The sequence below is a fragment of the Callospermophilus lateralis genome, chromosome 7 (assembly GCF_048772815.1).
Source record: "Callospermophilus lateralis isolate mCalLat2 chromosome 7, mCalLat2.hap1, whole genome shotgun sequence".
Lineage (NCBI taxonomy): Eukaryota > Metazoa > Chordata > Mammalia > Rodentia > Sciuridae > Callospermophilus > Callospermophilus lateralis.
The window spans coordinates 101,782,431-101,800,516 of NC_135311.1; the positions used below are offsets into that span (position 1 = coordinate 101,782,431).

The 18,086-nt window shown below is 52.0% G+C and overlaps 1 protein-coding gene across 1 annotated transcript in view; it reads right to left on the reverse strand.

Annotated features, from left to right (window-relative positions):
* Nucleotides 1-18,086, reverse strand: part of Mroh7 (maestro heat like repeat family member 7) — a 40,555-nt gene that overhangs the window by 8,694 nt on the left and 13,775 nt on the right. The window contains exons 7-17 of the mRNA XM_076862397.2: nucleotides 17,782-17,877; nucleotides 17,176-17,280; nucleotides 16,897-17,032; nucleotides 15,401-15,513; nucleotides 14,890-15,066; nucleotides 14,353-14,507; nucleotides 11,993-12,131; nucleotides 10,317-10,507; nucleotides 6,413-6,550; nucleotides 4,493-4,607; nucleotides 270-410 (exon numbers count right to left, since the gene is read on the reverse strand). Coding sequence (XP_076718512.2) covers nucleotides 270-410; nucleotides 4,493-4,607; nucleotides 6,413-6,550; nucleotides 10,317-10,507; nucleotides 11,993-12,131; nucleotides 14,353-14,507; nucleotides 14,890-15,066; nucleotides 15,401-15,513; nucleotides 16,897-17,032; nucleotides 17,176-17,280; nucleotides 17,782-17,877 — 1,506 coding nt within the window. The remainder of the gene's footprint in view (nucleotides 1-269; nucleotides 411-4,492; nucleotides 4,608-6,412; nucleotides 6,551-10,316; nucleotides 10,508-11,992; nucleotides 12,132-14,352; nucleotides 14,508-14,889; nucleotides 15,067-15,400; nucleotides 15,514-16,896; nucleotides 17,033-17,175; nucleotides 17,281-17,781; nucleotides 17,878-18,086) is intronic.

The following is an 18,086-nucleotide window of genomic DNA, read 5'->3' on the forward strand; positions in this document are numbered from 1 at the left end:
GATCTGTAAAATAGGAATAACTACTACCATTCCCTTCCCTCCTAGCACCTGCCTTCAGAGTCATTGTGGGAAACCCTGATTAGAAAGTATTCAACAAGAATATAATGCGTAAAGGTTACAAAGGTAGATCCTCTGTACGGATGAGACCACTGAGGATGGACAGAAATGGGCTCTGATTCCAGCCATGAGCTGAGATGCTGATGGTTGAGCTCCATTCTCCTCCAGCCCAGGGCCAGACTAGGCTAGGTGTTCCTCTGCCTTCCACTCACCTTCTCAGCTCTACGGGCCAGGATGACCAGGCCTCGGATGGACAACACCTTCATGACAGGGTCACGGTGGCTCAGGCCTTCCACCATCCTCCCCAGAGAGTACTCCTCAGGGATCCTGCGCACCTGCTCCATTTGGAGGAGCTGAGGAAACCAATGGCAATTACTCCCAGGCTGAGGTGCGAGTGGCCCACAGGTCTCCCACACTTGGGGAAAACCAGGCTCAGCTTCTGCCTAGAGCTGCAGACTTGGAAAACCAGCAGCTGGCTGGAGACCTCCTCTGCATGTCCTCCACACCTCGCGACAAAAACGATGTTTCTCTCCAGCTCAGAGCCCTGTGCCTCTCCCTGCCTGTGCCATCCAGCCCCTGCTGGCCCCTGTGGCCTCATTCACACCATGCCCACCCGGCAGCCCACAGCTTCCACCCAAGCTGCCCACTGTTCCAAGAATGGCTGGGCTGTCTTGTCCTTTCTGTGTTGGCAGGAAGCCCTTCTGCTGGGACACCCACCTCCTCTCTGACCCCCATCACCTTCCATAGCTCCATCCAAAACTCAACCGCTGGAGCCATGCTGGACCTGAACATCCCAAGGCAGCACCTGGAAACCTTCAGGCCCCTTCTGCCCTGTGTGCCCCTCCTGGACACCTGGGGGCTTCCTTGGGGCAAAGATCAAGGCTTCCTCCTTGGGCTGGGTACCTAACCTGAGCTCTTGGGGAACACCTGCAGCGTGAGCTCAGGCCCAACATGAACTCTGGCCCCTTCCTTCCTGAGGACTGCCCTTCCCCTGTCCCCACTGCCCTCCTTCCTCTTCCTCATGCCCTCCCTTCAGTTTCTGCCATTAGCCTCATGAACATGTGTCCCCTTGTGCCCATGCCTAATACCTACCACCACTATTAAGATCTGTGTCTGTGAGAGGGGAACACAGGGCACAGGGAGAGCTGTAGGAGAGGGTGGGAAGTTGACCAGACGGAGGGGACAGGGAAGGGTGGCTGCACCCACCACCCATCCATCCTTCCACACAGCTTGGCACCAGGTCAGACAGGAGAGACACAGTGATATTGGCTGTGCTGACACACAGAAAGCACTTTCTAGGTGCCAGGCTCTGTTCTAAGGACATATGTGAGCACATGTCACCCTCATTGAAATTCAGTGAGGCAGGCAATTCAGTCTTCAAATTGCAGGTGAGGAAACTGAGGCACAGGCAGGCTAAGCAACTCACCCAAGTCACAAAGTTCCCTCCCTGAGTTTAACTGCCCTTGGAGCAGCAAGCACACACAAGGACAATCACAGGTAGAGGGCTATGGGGTGCAGGCACAGGCACAGGCACCTCTGCTGGGGAGGTGGAAAAGCTTGAACCCACAAGACGACCCTTGCCCCAGAGAGGCAGGGCCAGTGCTCAGGGCTCCTGAGGATTGCTGGGATCAGAAAACTTGGAGTCCCTGACCTTGTAGTGGACCTAGAGACACCCCTGAGATCTACCAAGTTCCAACCTTCACCCCCTCCCCCAAGAATCTTTGTGTCAGCCACTAGCAGACTTACAGAGAAGCCCCTCCCAAGAGACCAACCAGGGCAGAATCTCTGCACTCCCTGGGATGTGTGGCCTTGAAAACTACCCCTGGCCTCCCTCAACCATAAGCACCACAATTATTTGCAAGGTTGTGTGCAGACTGATGGGGTTGAAGTGGCACCCCCTTTCTCCACAGAAAAGCCCTCTTCACCATGGCTGATTTTAGGACTGTCAATAAAAGAATCTCTGCAAAAGAGTCCAATGTAGATAAACTTCCAATTTTCGTGTCGCCCTGTTTACTTGGCCACTGGCGGAGAAGATACCAGCACTCCAGGTGCTGGACACCCTTACTAGTTTTCACAAACGTATCCAGTATAGTACTTTGAAGAAATGTGCAAACAAGGCCTCTGGCCTTGAGCTGGGCTTCACAGAGCTGTCTATATTTTTAAGATAAGTTACAAATGGGCTCCATGGTAACAGCTGGCAGGGAGAGGAAAGAAAGGGGAGAAGAAGTTCTCCCCCCTTCTCAGGTGTTGTCCTTGAAGAGTTTACTTGCCCAGAACAGTGAAAGAAAAAGCTGCTTTTATGTGAACTTCTGCAGACTGTGAATTTCTGAGCCCCTCCCCTTACATGCTGGGTATAAAACTCTGAAACTACCTGAACTGGGGGTTCAGGGGATTAATTGATTACAGCAAAATCTGTACCCTCTGAACCTGGATGCAGCCAAATAAAACTGTTTCCTGCTATGTTCAGTGCCTTGCCTCGTTTGTCCCTACAACAGGGTGACACGTGAACAAGGCTGCACACAGTAGGCCTGCAAAACATGGTCCCTTCCCTTTCCATCACCAAGTCAGGGAAATCAGAAGTATAACTGAGCAGGAGCTGGAGCCCAGGGATCCTGACTCCAAGGTTTGTCCTCCCTGGAGGTGACACATTCTGCTGATGCCCACAGGGCCTGGCAGTGTTCCTCGGGCACTCACTTGCCCATCCAAACCCCACTTTCTGGAGCCCTCCTAGGACGGGCCTGGGGATGGAATGCAAACACAACATGGCCCCTTCTCCAGACTCACAGTGCACCCAGAGAGGGGAAAGATGCAAGAAGTTCCCCTGCTGCCTCCTGTCCATCCGATAAACTACTCACCTGTCAAGGCCCAAATGTCACCACCTCCAGAAAGCCTTCCTTATCCTTCTTACTATCCAAGCAGACATTGAGCCTCTTGCCTTTGAGCAATAAACCCTTGTAATAGCCAGGACTCCCCTGCATGACAACTGTCAGGTCATAAAAGGCAGACAAATGTGGTGGCCAGGAGAGTGGACTTTACATTGTCAGTCAACAGATGAAGGGAAAAACGACCTGTGGTGTGTTCATATGATAGCAATCCAAAGGAGGAGTCCTTTCACATGCCACACCTGGATAAATTGTGAAGACCGCTGCAGGGAGGGAAATTGCAGATAGAGAAGGACAAAATCCCCCCTTGCATGCAGCATCTAGAGTAGGCAAACCCATAGGGAGAGAAAGTAGAATGGAGCCAGGCACAGTGGCACACGCCTGGAATCCCAGTGGCTCAGGAGGCTGAGGCAGGAGGATTGCAGGTTTTGATGCTAGCCTCAACAACTTAGCAAGACTGTAAGCAACCTAGTGAGACCCTAGCTCAAAATAAAACATAAGAAGGGCTGGGGATGTGGCTCAGTGGTTAAACACACCTGGGTTCAATCCCTGATACCAAAAAGAAAGAGAGAGAGAGAGAGAGAGAGAGAAGAATGGAGGTTCCCAGGGCTGGGGGAGAATAGGAGAGGGAGCTAATGTTTAATGGGTACAGTTTCAGTTGGAGAAGAACAAAAGTGTTTTGGAGGTGGACGGTGGTGATGAAGGCAGGATGATGACTGTACACTTAAAAGGGCTGAATGGCAGATACTATGTTTGATATATATATATATAATCCCAATAAGAATGAGAGAGAGGGAGAAAAGGAAAACGAAGTGGAACCCAAATGTCTGGCTTGGAATTCTGAATCTGCCACTTGGACCCTGGGAAAGGGACAGAAACCTGTGCCTCAGTTTCCTCCTTCAAAGTGATCATAGGATTACTGTGAGGATGAACTAGATCAATAAATGTAAGCTCCTAGCACATGCCTAGAACATGGTAGCACTCAACAGACACTAGCAACTGCCGCTAAGGACTCTCCCTTTCTGGATCTGTCCCTTCCAGCTTTCCCTGACCTCTCCAGCACCACCCCCCAGCACCTCCCACCGACTTCCTTCCTCCAGGAAGCCCTTCCTGACACCTTCTCCCTCGAGTCTCCTCTTCTCCCACCACAGCCTGGACTTCCCCATCTTCAAACAAGTCACACTATGGCCCCCCAGGTTAATATCTGAGTGTCCTTTGTCTCCCAGATGCACCAAGATGCACGTGATGATGATCCTCACCATCACCCTTCAAGGCAGTTGCTGTGGGAGGCCAGGTGGGATCAGGTTCATATCAGCATCTCGAGGCCTGGCAGCCAGGGTTGGTGGTTGCCTGGGGCAGTCGGGGAGGAGTGTGGGGAGTGTGAGGAGGGGGCGAGCAAGGGAGGGAGACGGGTGGGGTCTTCATATTCTGAGCAATCATACCCCTAGAAAGGCTTTGGATACTGTAAGGCACTGTTTGCACAGGAGAAATAACTACTGTTGTCAACTGAGGCCCGGGACAACCCCACCCCATGCCCCGGTCCCAGTTGGTACCTCCACGAAGAAGGCTGTGGCGGTGATCTTGTGCTTCTCGTCGCCTCGCTCCAGGAGCGGGATGAGCAGGTAGAGGATGCGGCACAGCTCCTGGCAGGAGTAGTGCACCATGGCCCTGGTGGGGGGACAGTCCCTTCAGGCTCTCCTGCCTCAGGGGACATGCCGGAGTTCGACCATGGCACTGGAAATCCCCAAGCCAGGGTCATCTGGGTTCCTGTGTTCCCAGGCCCTGGGGGGGGGGGACTGAGGCCCCGAGTGAAGGCAGTGTGCCTGAGGGCACAGAGCCAGTCAGTAAGAGACAAGCTGAAGACCCCAGCTGCACAGGAGAGAGGGACAGGAAGGAGGGGAAGTGAGGGTCCTTTCACTAAGCGCCAGGTGGCAGCCAAACCCTTTGACCTTGCTACTTGATTTGATCCTCACCATCACCTTCAAGGCAGTTGCTGTTATTATCCCCATTTCACAGCTTCGGCTGCTCAAGGGCACAGCGCTGGAAAGCAGCAGAGCTGAAGCCCCAACCCAGGGCTCCCCTATTCCTGCTGCCTCGCTCACTCTAAGCTAGTGGTGCTCAAAGTGCCCCCTCCACCCACCACCCAGCATCAGCACCACCTGAGAATCTGTTAGAAATGCACATTCTCAGGTCCTAATCCACATTTCCCAAAGCAGGAACTCAGGGCAGTGGGCAGCAGGCTCTAGAGATGGTCCCAATGCATGCTCAAGTATGAGGCCCATGCACGGTGCTCCAAAAATCAGCAAATCAAGACAATGTGGCAGGTAGGAAACAGGGACAGGAGTGAGATGGCCTGGGTTCAAATTCTGGCCCTAGCACTAGCTGTGTGATTTGAAGCAGTCACTTAACTTCTCTGGGTTTCAGCATACTCACATGTAACCCTGGGATAGTAATAATGTAATTCCAATGGTCATGGTGAGAGAACTAAATGAGATCATCCATGTAACCACTCTCCACAAGGTGTTTAAAACATAGTTGGTGCTCAGTAAATGTAGTTGTGCCTCAAGACCCTGGGGAGAGTGCCCTCCTGAGCACTCCGGGGTAGGTTCTCCTACAGGAGACACATCACAGAAATCAAGGTGCCCCCCCTGACCCACAGGAAGTTGTGTGTATTTGAGAGGAGAGCTCTGGTCAGGACCAGTGGGTCACATATGGCTGTGTGATCTTGGGCACATGACTACCCTCTGGAGCTAGGCATGTTCTTATGCAAAATGTATATTAACGCCTGTCCCAGGCACCAGAATGGAAGCAAAAGCTAATCTGTGCTGGGCTTACCACATGGCAGGAGCTCTTCAAAATACCTTATTTAGGGCTGGGGTTGTGGCTCAGCGGTAAAGCGCTCACCTAGCATGGGGGCGGCGCTGGGTTCGATCCTCAGCACCACATATAAATAAATTAATTAATTAAATAAAGGTATTGTGTCCAACTATAACTAAAAAAAAATATATATATAGCTTATTTAATCCTCACTCCACTCTCAGAAGTGGGTCTTACTATTTCCATGCTTTCATGGGGAAATGGAGACACAGAGGGGCAGTCATTGGCCCCTGGTCATACAGCAGGGAAGGGGCTCGGCTTCAGATGCAAGCAGACTGTCTCCATGGCCCCTCCCGGATGCTCTGACATCATCATTTCCATCACATTGGTGTGGGAACCAAATTCCTATGAAAAGGTGCTTGGTAAATAACCTACAGGCTCTAGAATTGCCAGGCGCCACTATGTCCATGGTTACTTCCCTGAGTAAATGCCACCTTTCATGTTGGTGTCGTCCACCTGCCAAGGAGGACAGTAGCCCCTTGCAGAGACAAGTTGACAAAAGGAGCAATGAGTCTTGCTCAGAGAGATGGGAATCCAAGTCCATCTGAAATCTGAGGGTTCCACCCACGCCTGCCCGAGGTGTCCGCAGGGCTCACCTTGCCAGCAGAGACACTCCGCGATGGTGGTTCTCCGCCTGCCCCATGAGCTCCCAGCCACCCTGGTCCTCCAGGGAAGTGGCCTCGTAAGAGCAGCCCATCTTCAGCAGCAGGGTTTTCACCACTTTCACCACCCAGCTGCCAAGACAAGGGGGCCGAGCGCTCAATCCCCCCACCCTGGCAGGCCAGGCCTCCCTCAGCCCTCCACTTTCCCACCATCAGCTGCCGCCAGCCCCACAAGCTTCTCCCCCATGTCGTTACAGGTAAGCAGTGTGTCTGCAAAGGGAGGCTTGTAAAATACTTAGCTTGGAGAACAAGAGAGCAAACAGAAGCAAATCTCCTTCCCTGGGAAGATGGGCGTTTACCCTCCCTCTTCCCCCGAGCCTCATGCACTGCAGGAAGAGGCTGAGCAGGGTCTCCCCAGCCTCAAGATCTGAGGGTTCCACCTGGTTCTCTCTTCTCCATTCCTCATCAAGCCCATGGCTGGATGGGCCCCTGGCAGGTCAGTCCTCTCTGCTCACTTGGACACTCAGTATCCTGTCCAGGACAGAGTCCTTTTCTCCCTTGGGACATTTAAGAAATGATTCCCTGCTGGGCAGGTGGCACATGCCTGGAATCCCAGTGGCTTGGGAGGCTGAGGCAGGAGGGTCACAAGTTCAAAACCAGCCTCAGCAACTTAGAGTGGCTCTAGCAAGTTAGCGAAACCCTGTCTCAAAAAATAAAAAGGGTTATGGATGTGGCTTAGAGGTTAAGCGCTCTAGACTCAATCCTTAGTACTAAAAAAATAAAAAGAACCATCAGGGTGCCCAGCAGAGTCCCCTGGGGACCTTTTACACCCCAGGGCACTGACCAGGCCTCTGCATTCTTAGACTCCTGAGTAAGCTCAAGGAGCTTTTGGGGTGTGTGGGGGTGCATCTATTGGGATCCTACCATATGCCTGGCATTGCACGGTTCTGTAGTTGTTCTTATACAGTCAGTCATAGCTTAACTACAGGATATATTCTAAGAAATGCTTTGTGGGCTGACCTTGTCCTTGTGCAAACATCACTCAGCGGTCTAGCCTACTCAACACCTGGCCTCCACCATGATCCTAGGGGACCTCCAAGGTGTACCCACCATTGAGCAAAATCTTGTTATGAGGCACAGGACTGCATACACAAACTTTTACTAAGATAAAAACTGACACAAATGGATAAAGTTTAAGTTTACACAAAGTTTTCCAAAACATACACATGTGCTTGAAGGGTTCACCATGCACTGATCTGAGGAGCTCAGGAGACACAGAACTGCTAGTTCTTGTGATTCAGAACAATCCTGTCGAAATCAGGAGAGCCTCATCCTCAGGAATTTGCTTTCATTTCTGTGGGTTTACTTTTCAGTACAGGATTGGGACAGGGATGCTCTGCCATGTGCTATACCCCCAGCCCTCTTTTTTATTTTATAAGACAGGGTCTCACTAAATTGCCCAAACTGGCCTCAAACTTGTGATCCTCCTGTCTCATGCCTCCCAAGTACCTAGGATTATAGGTGTGTACCACCTCATCTGTTATGTTTCTTTCTTTCTTTCTTGGTACCAGGGATTGAACCCAGGGGTCCTTAACCGCCAAGCCACATCTCCATCCCTTTTTAATATTTTATTAGAGACAGGGCCTTGCTAAGTTGCTGAGGCTGGCTGTGAACTCATGATCCTCCTGTCTCAGCCTCCTGAGTTGCTGGGATTACAGGTGTGCACCCCTGCACCCAACTTGTTTCTACTATTTTTTAGCAATCCAGTGTGAAAAAAAGAGCTCCAACTGAGGCCAGGGCCCTTGGAATCAGAAACATGGAGCCTTTGTGCTGGCTCTTTGGAACCTGTGCTGTCAGGAGCGTTCCCTAGCAGCCATGGAGGGAGTGGGAGGGCATGGGGGAGGTGTCTCTGCCCTTCTTCCTCCCCCAGGAACCCCTTGTGCTGATGGAGTGGCTGAGCTGAGCTGTTTAGGTTTGCATTCAGAAGAGAAAAGTGGTTTTTCTCTTCAAGTTAGAGCATTAGCGCCTTCTGCTAAAGCAGATTAGTGCTCCCCCTGCTACTACAGCGGCCTTCCCTCCTGGGTGGCCCCATGTGCAGGGCAGCTTTGGTCATCTCCCCAGCAACGGGTCCAAGGGAACGGCACTGAGATCAGTGCGTCCAGACAGCTGCAGCTGGGCTGCCCTCTTGGCCCTCCCTCACACAGCAGGACAAGTATGTGTTTAGGCCAAAGCTTCTGGACATAGAATTAATTCCTAATGTGTCTTCTGCACTGTTTCTTATTTCCTCAATCTGGCCCTACATTTTGACAAAAACGACCCTACCCATCTCCCTTCCTCTTCACCCCAGGCCCAAAGATTTGCTTGTAACAGCCCCAAATGCCACCATGCCACCATGGAGAGTTGAACCAGGCACCATGGCACACACCTGTAATCCCAGCAGTTTGGGAGGCTGAGGCAGGAGGATTGAGAGTTTAAAGTCAGCCTCAGCAACTTAATGAGACCCTAAGCAACTTAGTGAGATCTTGTCTCAAAAATCAAAGCATATGGCTGGGGATGTGGCTCAAGCGGTAGCGTGCTCGCCTGGCATGCGTGCGGCCCGGGTTCGATCCTCAGCACCACAAACAAAGATGTTGTGTCTGCCGAGAACTAAAAAATAAATATTTAAATCTCTCTCTCTCTCTCTCTCTCTCTCTCTTTAAAATAAATAAATAAATAAATAAAAAATAAAACATAAAAAGGGTTCGGGATGTGGCTCAGTGGTTAAGCGCCCCTGGGTTTAATCCCTGGTACAAAATATATGAATTTCTGAAAGCAGAACACAATAAAATAATTTCAGATCAAGTTAAAAACTAGAATACAAAGGACAAAAAGTTAATTTCTTTAATATATAAGGAGCTCTTACAAATTAATAAGAAAAATCCTCAACAGGCCAGGCACAATGGCATACACCTGTAATCCCAGCAACTTGGGAAACTGAGGCAGGAAAATCACAAATTTGAGGGCAGCCTGAGCAACTTAGGCCCTAAGCAACTTAGCAAGATCCTGTGACAAAAATCAAAAAGGACTGGGGCTGTGGCTCAGTGGTTAAGCACCCTGGGTTCCATCCCTCATGACAAAAATAATAATAATGAGACAGTTCTGTGTATGATGAGATCTAAGATATGGCATAAGATAGGAGCAAAAATGGGTACCTGTGTGAGGTATGCTACCACTGCGGTAAGAACAGAGAATTAAACACATCCGTCATGCATCACCCACCCCTGAAAGAACCTGCTTGTCCTAGGGGAAGCTGGCATAAGGGCAGGAAAGGAGACTCACTTTTAATGTCCTTTGGGGTCTTTTTTTTTTAATCCATGTGCATATACTACTTATTCCAATAAATAATTAAAAATTAAACTGGTTGAGCCTTACACATGCACCTAATGCAAATGTCTGTAGGGAGAGAGGGAGAAAATTCACTGGTGAGCTGCTGGGGGAGGAGGACAGCTTCCTGTGCTCCTGGGCTAAGCAGTGTTGGGCACAGAGAGCAGTTGCTCAAAAACAGCTGCTGGATGAAGTATTAACTCTAATAATAAAGTGTGCTTCTGGGGCTGGGGTTGTGGCTCAGTGGTGGAGCACTTGCCTAGCATGTGGGAGGCATGAGAGCTGGAACTTGAACCCAGGGGGAGCCTGGTTCCCACCCCAGACCTCAGCACCATGTAAAAATAAATAAATAAAATAAAGGTATAAAAAAATACAATAGCATTATTTAAAAAAAAAAAAAAAAAAAAAAAAACAGTGTGCTTCTGCTTTCTCCTCTAGTCCCAGAGCTTTCCATTGATGGACTGCCCTGAAGCCTTGTGGAGGGTCTTGCTGTCCCCCCAGGGAGAGCGGGATCAAGAGAGATGGCAGAACATACTGCACAGGTACGAAGGCAGGCGGCTGTATGTCGGTCTTGGCATCCTTGCGAGGAGCCACGCGGCCGGGCAGGTTGAGGCCAATGTGGTAATGCACCTGAATGAGCAGGGCCAGCAGCAGCTGCGGGTAGATGCGCCTCACGCGGCAGACACAACTGTTGACGGACAGCAGCTCACACAGGCCGCTGGCTGCCTGGGGGAGGAGTGGGAGCTGGTGGCATGAGAAGGCATCTTCCCTGCACTCCTGCCTAAGGCCTGGCCTTCTGCTCTGGGAGGCTGGACCTGGGTCTTTTCTCTTCCCTGGCCCAGCCAGGGAGAGCCTGGGTCCCACCCCAGACCTCTAGCCAGGTCTCAACCCAGAGTAAGAACAGCCTGTCTTCTAGGTTTGGTCCAGGGTTATGATGTCATCTGACCTGGGAAGATTCATGGTAAGGGATCCCTTCCTACCTCCTGAGAATTAAAACAGTCTTGATTCCATTTTGCAGTTGAAGAGAACTGGCTCAGAGGAATGAAGCAGCTGCCCAAAGTCACCTATCCCCATAGGGGCAGAGCTGGAACTTGAACTCAGGTTTTCAGATAGCAGCTATAGCATTCCCTGCCTCTTCCTCACTCACAACACAGGTGCCCAGAACTGGGCAGAGATCTGGGCTTGGGTCCTGGTGCCACCACTGGCTAGCTGTGTAACCTTGGGCAAGGCACAGGCTGTCTCTGAGAAGGTCTTGCTGCTGAATCCCCAGAACTTATCAGTGTGCCTGGCACTAAGTAGGTGCTAACAAATACCTATTAAATAAACAAATCAGCCCCCCAAAAATAGTTGGGTACCTACTATGTGCCTGGTGTGTTTGACATTGGGGATATCATTGTGAGCCAAATAGGACAGGCACTGGCTTGTGCACCTCACAAATTAACCCAATGGCCCCCACACTATTACTAAATCATAACTGGGATAAATTCTTCCAAGATAAAGTATGTGAAGCAAAGTATACGATGCCCAGATCAGAGCAAGTCAGGGAGAACAGGGAGGCTTCCCCAAGGAGGTGATGCTTGCATTCAGAGCTGAGGGATAAGCAGAGGTTAGTTTGGTGGAGGGCATTCCAAGGAGTGGACACAGTGTGCAAAGGCCCTGTTGCAGAAGACTGCTGGATGTTTGGAGTTCTGACAAACACCAGCGAGGCTGCACTAGAGCAAGCAAGAGGCCCGTGGAGGGAGGAAAGGTGGGCAAGGGGTACCAGGTAGGAGCAACATGGCGTTCCCCAGGGGAAGAGGAAGCCAAAGCAGGGGCTGAGAAGAGCAGGTGTGCATTCTGGAAGATGCTTTGGTAGGGGTCACAGGGCAGGAGTGGAAGCAGGAAAGCGAACAGGTGGTGAACCAGGTAAAGGTTAAAGGTGAGAGAGGCAGAGAGAACCCCATCACCAAGAAGGGCGAGGCCTCCATCGCGTCCTGGCTGGTGAGGACCCAGCCCCCCTCCAGCTCATGCTGTTCCCACTGCTGCAGGCTGCTATCCCCACAGGTGGCACCACTGTGTCATCCAGTGGATCACAACCAAGAGCCCAGAGTCAGGGACTTGCCCAAGTATCACTGGCAGGTGGGACCTGGAGCCCTTTAAGCTGAACACAGCGGGAGGGAAGAAGGGAGGGAGGGAGAACAGAATGGTGGGGCTGGTGGGCTGCATCCTCACCGCCAAGGGCACAATGGAGGCCCGGCCCTTCTTGGTGACTGGCTTTTCCTTCAAGCTGGTCAGGAGCAGATCCAGGAGGTCGCGGACATCACAGCTGGGCTTGCGCAGTATCAACTGCCTCCACATCTCTGCTCCATTACTGAGGTGGGGGAGGGGGATGGTTAGGGGATGCCAGCAAGGAAGGTCCAGAAAACACTCTCCAAGGGAAAGGAGGCTCATGGTGATTGAGAACCCTGTTCCCAGTGACCACACCAGGTGCTTTATATTCAATTTACTATTTCAGCAAATATTTATTGAGCATATGCTGCATTAGGCAAATCTCTAGGGCTACAGAAGCAAAAAAAGAATCGGATCCACGCAGGGTAACTGAATTTTCACAATGATCCTCAAAGCAGGCATTGTTATTTCCATTTGATAGAAGCAGAAGAGAGGCTCAGAGAGGCGAGATTGCTAATCCAAGAAGATACAGCTAATGAGCTACAGAAGCAAGGAGTGACCAGATCTGATGTCTCCAAAGCTGGTGCTCCTCCCTTCACACCAGTGAGCAGGAACCAAGGCAAGGGAACCCTTGTCACTTAATACCAGGGAGCATGTCTCCTGCCCCTGGGCAGGCAGTTCCCCAGGCAGGGGAAACCCCTGAATGCAGCAGAAACCAGCCCACAGAAGTCCTGCCATGGGAAGTTGACAGAGTGCTAAAGGGTTAACAAAAACCCCTGCCCCCTCTACATGAGCATCGGAACCTTCCCTTCACTCTCTAGCTCTGTTCCCCTGGAAACCTGATAAAGATAGTATGTCAACTATGTTGCTAGGCAACATTACTTATGGTAAAAATGGTCTTTATGGCCACTTGGTAAATTGCTTCTGGACTGAAACTATCAATTAGCAGTAAGAACTGATGGGGATGATGGGGACGCTGCCGGGAACAGTGACTCTTTCATGGGATTGTCCCTGTGGGGTCCCCAAAAGTGAAGCCTCTAGAGTTGGTGTAAGAGACTCTGGTCTCTGTGGTTCCATTTCAGCCACGTGTTCCCCATGGGACTCCTTTCCTCAAACCTGAGCTTTACCTGGGAGGCCCAAGAGACCATTTCCCAGACCCAAGCATCCCGGGCACAAAACTCAAGGAGGTCCTCGCTCTAGAACTCATGCAAGTAAGGCTTAGCACCTGCAGAGGGGCCTCCTTCAACACCATGCCTGGGTGCTTGGCCTGCCTCTGCCTTGTCCTCTATCCTGACTGACTCTGCTATCACATGTGATCCCTGGAAGTCATATGAATCAGTCTATCTAGGGGTCCCAAGAAGAAGGCCCCTGATATCAGTGCAGCTGAAAGATGCTGGATCATTCCACTCTTTTTTTTTAATATTTATTTTTAAGTTTTAGGTGGACACAACATCTTTATTTTATTTTTTTGTGGTGCTGAGAATCAAACCCAGTGCCTCACGCATGCTAGGTGAGCGTGCTACCACTTGAGCCACATCCCCAGCCCCGAGTTGGATCATTCTAATGGGAGGATGTGTGGCTGGGTCCTCACTTCCCCTGCTGATCTCCTTGGCTTCTGCAAATGACCCCAACTGTCCTTATTAGAGCATACCCTAAAATGCTGTTTGCACAGCTCTGCATAATTCTTTCACATTTACTCAGAAAAAAATCATCCTAGGGTTTTGATCAGCCACTGCCTTGTTTTATTTATTCAAAGACATGGTGGGAGCATTTCCTGGGCTGAGAGGTCAAAGTCAGCCAGAGTAGTCACCATCTGGCCACCGTCCCCTCTGCCCATCAAACCAAGAGCTCCCTGGAGGCAGTGAACATGGGGCATCTCCCTGCACAGCTACAGGCCCAGCAGGTGCTCAGCCCAGCTGGTCGTATTACTTCATCACACCACCCACCTGGGGTGTAAATATAGGGATCAATTCCTCCTTTTGCTTCTGGGGGGAAAACTGAAGCCCAGAGAAGGCAAGCAGCCTGCCCAAGACCACCAGCTGCTGGAGGTAGAATCAGGACATGCAGGCCTCCTTCTTATGACACCATTAAGAGCTCTGGGCTTAGAGTCAGTCAGACCCAAGTTTAGGTCCTCCTTCTATTGATAGCTCAGTGGGCTCCTAGAGTAAGAAACTTCCCCTGAGTCTCAATTTCCTCATCGGTAGAATGGAGCTTCTTTGAGAACAAGAGAATGTACTGGTACTCAGCACAACACCCAGCAGTGCTCAGGAAATGATTAATGGTTGTCTAAGTACCTCAGGTCATGGGCAGGGGCCATCTGGGAGGGCGAGGGGCTTCTCTAGGTAGAAGGGGGTTCCAGCCTGGGGGGGAGCTACTTTGTCCCTCTGAGGTGTAGTGGCTGAGAACCCGCTCCCAATTGGTACCTGTCCAGCGGGAGGGGACACATGAGCAGGGCCACCACAACCTCCGTCATGAAGGAGCTGGCCAGGAGGGAGACGGGCAGCAGGGCCACCTCACGGGCCCGAGGTTCCTGGATGTGGCTCAGCTGCATATAGATGCCCTGCATGATTTCTGGGATCTGGGGTACAGCCATGAGCAGGCAGAATGAAGGTCCATCAGAAAAACCAAGAAGGCTCCGGAGGGGAGCAGGAGGGGAGGAGGAAAGAAGATGGAGACTGGAGACAACAACAGAGGCAGGGGTGGGAGGGGACAGGAAGGAAAGAGGAGAGCAGCACGGGAGAGAAGAGGGGGCTGCGTCCCACTTCCGCACCCCATCCCGCCAGGTGAGCCGGCTTCTCTGAGGGTGATAAGCCACCCACTGCCTTGCCCCAGTGCTTGGGGGTTCCACCACCTCCCACCCTGCTCACAGTCAGGCTGTGCCAAGGGCTGAGCAGGTCGAGGGACAGGGGAGTCCCCCAGGCCCCAGTGGCCACCCGCCTCTGCCCCTGGGGAGGCCTTACCACCTCCAGCGCCCTGTGGCGGTACCACTCCAGCACTGAGCTGAGCGTGACCTCAGAGGCCAGCTGCATCATCTCCCCGGAGTCCTTCCCCCGAGCCTCTGAGCCGCCTTTCAGCCCTTCCAGGGCTGCCAGCAACAGGTCCTTTACCTGCTGGGGCCCTAGGAAGTCTCCAAATTCCTGAAGCAAAGGTGCAGAGAGAGCTCCAGACCTTGAAGCGAAGGGCCAGAGCCATACAGAGGCTCAAAGACCACCTGACCCGCTACAGAGGGCATGCCGCCTTCATCAGCAAGGGCTGAACCCTCTGGGGAAGAGCTACAAAAGTCCAGGTGCATGGGCCCTGCACTCAGGCTGGGTGTCAGGGAGAGGGAAGTTGTGGCATGGGCTGGGGGAGGGGCACTCAGGTGGGCTCCTATGGCTGGAGCTATGGGGAAGCTGAGCTGGCACTTGGGGTGTGGCACTGTCCTCCTCCCCTCCCTCCCATGGGAAGCCCGGGCTGACAGGCAGCAGTCACCGCGATCACACGCAGGATGTTCTGGCACGGGCTGACAGGGTTGTAGGGCCCCAGGAAGCGCTTATTGCTCTCGTAAAGCTCCTTCTTGTTGGTCTCTTCCTTATCTCTGGCTCCTGCAAGAGAAGAACCTTCCAGGTGAGGCCTGACCAGACTATTACTCTTAACTTTTTATTAAAAGCCACAGAAAGGGGCTGGGATTGTGGCTCAGTGGTAGAGCTCTCGCCTAGCATGTGCGAGGCCCTGGGTTCAATCCTCAGCACCACATAAAATTAAATAAACAAAATAAAGGTATTGTGTCCAACTACTTCTAAAAAAAAAGCCACTGAAGGAAGGACCCAAATCCTGCACAAGCAGCTTAATTATTTTCACATAGTGATCACACCCAGGTAGGGTAGCTGGCACCCAGGTCAAGAAGCAGAACACAATCAGCATCCCAGAGGCTCTCTTGTGCACCCCTCTCAGGGCTACCCCTTGCTCCCCACAGGGCAGCCATTCCTGAACCCCTACCTGGAGTTCCTGGCTTTGAACTTCATAAATGGACTCATGTGGTGTGTGACACTGGGCTGGTCTCCACAAATACTCTTTTTTTCCTCCCCAGGTACTGAGGTTTGAACTCAGGGGGTGCTTTATCACTGAGCTATACCCCTAGTCTTCTTTATTTTGAGACAGGGTCTCACTAAGTTGCTCAGCCTGGTCCCAAGCTTGATATCTTCCTGTCTCAGCCTCCCTGGGATTACAGACATGCACCATCATGCCCAGCTCTTAGGAAAGGCCTCAAAAGCTTGTAGATTTTGTTCTACTGTAATCTTTATACAGATAAGGAAATCTAAGCCTAGACAAGCAAAACAGCTAGGAAGGACCAGAGGTCTTTGTAGGCGATGACATTCTTTCAGAGCCAGAGGAGCTTAAGCCAGAGGAGCAAGCCAGGGTCACCTGGACTGGGGCAGAATGGGACTTTAGAGAAAGAAAGAAGACAAGAGTCGGGGCTTGTACAATGCATGCCACATCACTAGCTCCCTGAAATTGAGTCACCCCTAGATTCTTCCACCACTCCAGATCCTAAGACAGGACCTACTCTTTGTTAGAGCACCCACCATGTGGCCTTGGGCACACAGTGATGACTAAGATGCAATCCTGCCCTAGTCTCATGGGATTCCATTTGAGTGGGGAAGACAGACAAGAAAACAAGATGTTGGGACCAACTTGACTGAGTGTATACGGTACTGTAGGGACATGAAAATGACTGTCACAAATTAAGCACAGAAGGATGAGGAAAAGCTTAGAAAGGATTATTTACATCAAAATAGGTCTGTTTGTAGGTAGCTTCTGTCCCCTGGTTCTGTGGGAACTAGGGCTTCACACCAGCTTCCACAGTGGCCATCTGACCCCGGACTGGTCTTCCCATCTCCCACCAGGGCCTCACTGCCTGTCTCCAGCCAAAGACCAGCTGAGTGGCCTCCCAGGAGACCTGCCCTGGGGGCTCCCACAGGGCTTACGTTTCTGGAGCTCCAGGATAGTGTAGAGGATGGTGATGCCGTCCAGCGCCTCCCGGCCAATCTCCTCGTCAGGATCCCCAATGCGAAGGATGAGCCTCCCCAGTAGGAGCCCCAGTGCGGGGAACCCCGAGGGCATCTATTGGTGTCGTAATCACAGGGGCGGAGTCTCACAGGTTCAGTAATACTACACAGAAACTGGTGAACAGAGCCCTGACAGCAGAGCCCTCAGAGCTGGGAAGAGTCTCCCCAGGAGCGTCCACCCCTCCCGGCCACACTCACGAAGAAAGGCAGAGTCAGGAGTGTGTGGTTCAACACGGAGACGTTGCTGTTCACAGCTCGCGCTCGTTCGTGGGCCTTCCCAGAGTTCATCCAGGGCCCTAGGGGCTGTAGGGACCAGGGCAAGACTCAGCTAACCCCTGCTCCTGGGCAGACAGGCCAGCCTGCACCATCTGCAGGAGCTTCAGAGAGGGCACAGAGGCAGCTCACCAAGCCCTCCTCCTCTTGTGGGGCTTAGGGAGAGATAGGGTCCAGGAGCTGAGAACAGGACTCACTGACTAGAGGGAAGGAGGTCAATGAGGAGAGAGATGAAAGGAGGAGAGTCATGAGAGCAGAAAGAGACAGGGACAGATAGAGAGAGGGAAGCTATGGGAGCAATCGCAGGAGCTGTGTGGGGTGGCTCTACATAGAGTGAGGGGTGGGGAGAGAGTTAGCGGTGGCAGGAGTCTGGGACAGGGCCTGTGAGTAGCACCGGGAGGTAGAACGCTGGCCCAAAATGACATCCTGAGGTCAGATCACTCCTGTTCCAGCCTCCCTCTGCTCAGACCTGACTCCCTGCTTCCTTCCCTCTGCCCTTCCCTGCTCCCTCCCCAGCCCCACTCCCTGCACCTCCAAGATGCTCTTCAGTCCAGCAGGAGTGGGGTCTTCAATAAAGAGGGCATTAAGCAATGTCTGTAGAGCATCCAAGGTCTGATGGTAAAGTGTCTGTGGACAGGAGGAGACCCAGTTGCTAGGGGTTAGCACCCTCTCTGGTGGCAGGGAAGAGGGGGCAGTTGGGCCCATGAGAACCACTTTCTGGCCCCACTTCTGAGACTCGCCTGATGTGTGATATTGGACAAATCACTCCCCCTTCATGGGTTCCAGTCTCCTTACCAACAAAGTGGTAATTATGATCCTTGTACTTCCTACCTTAA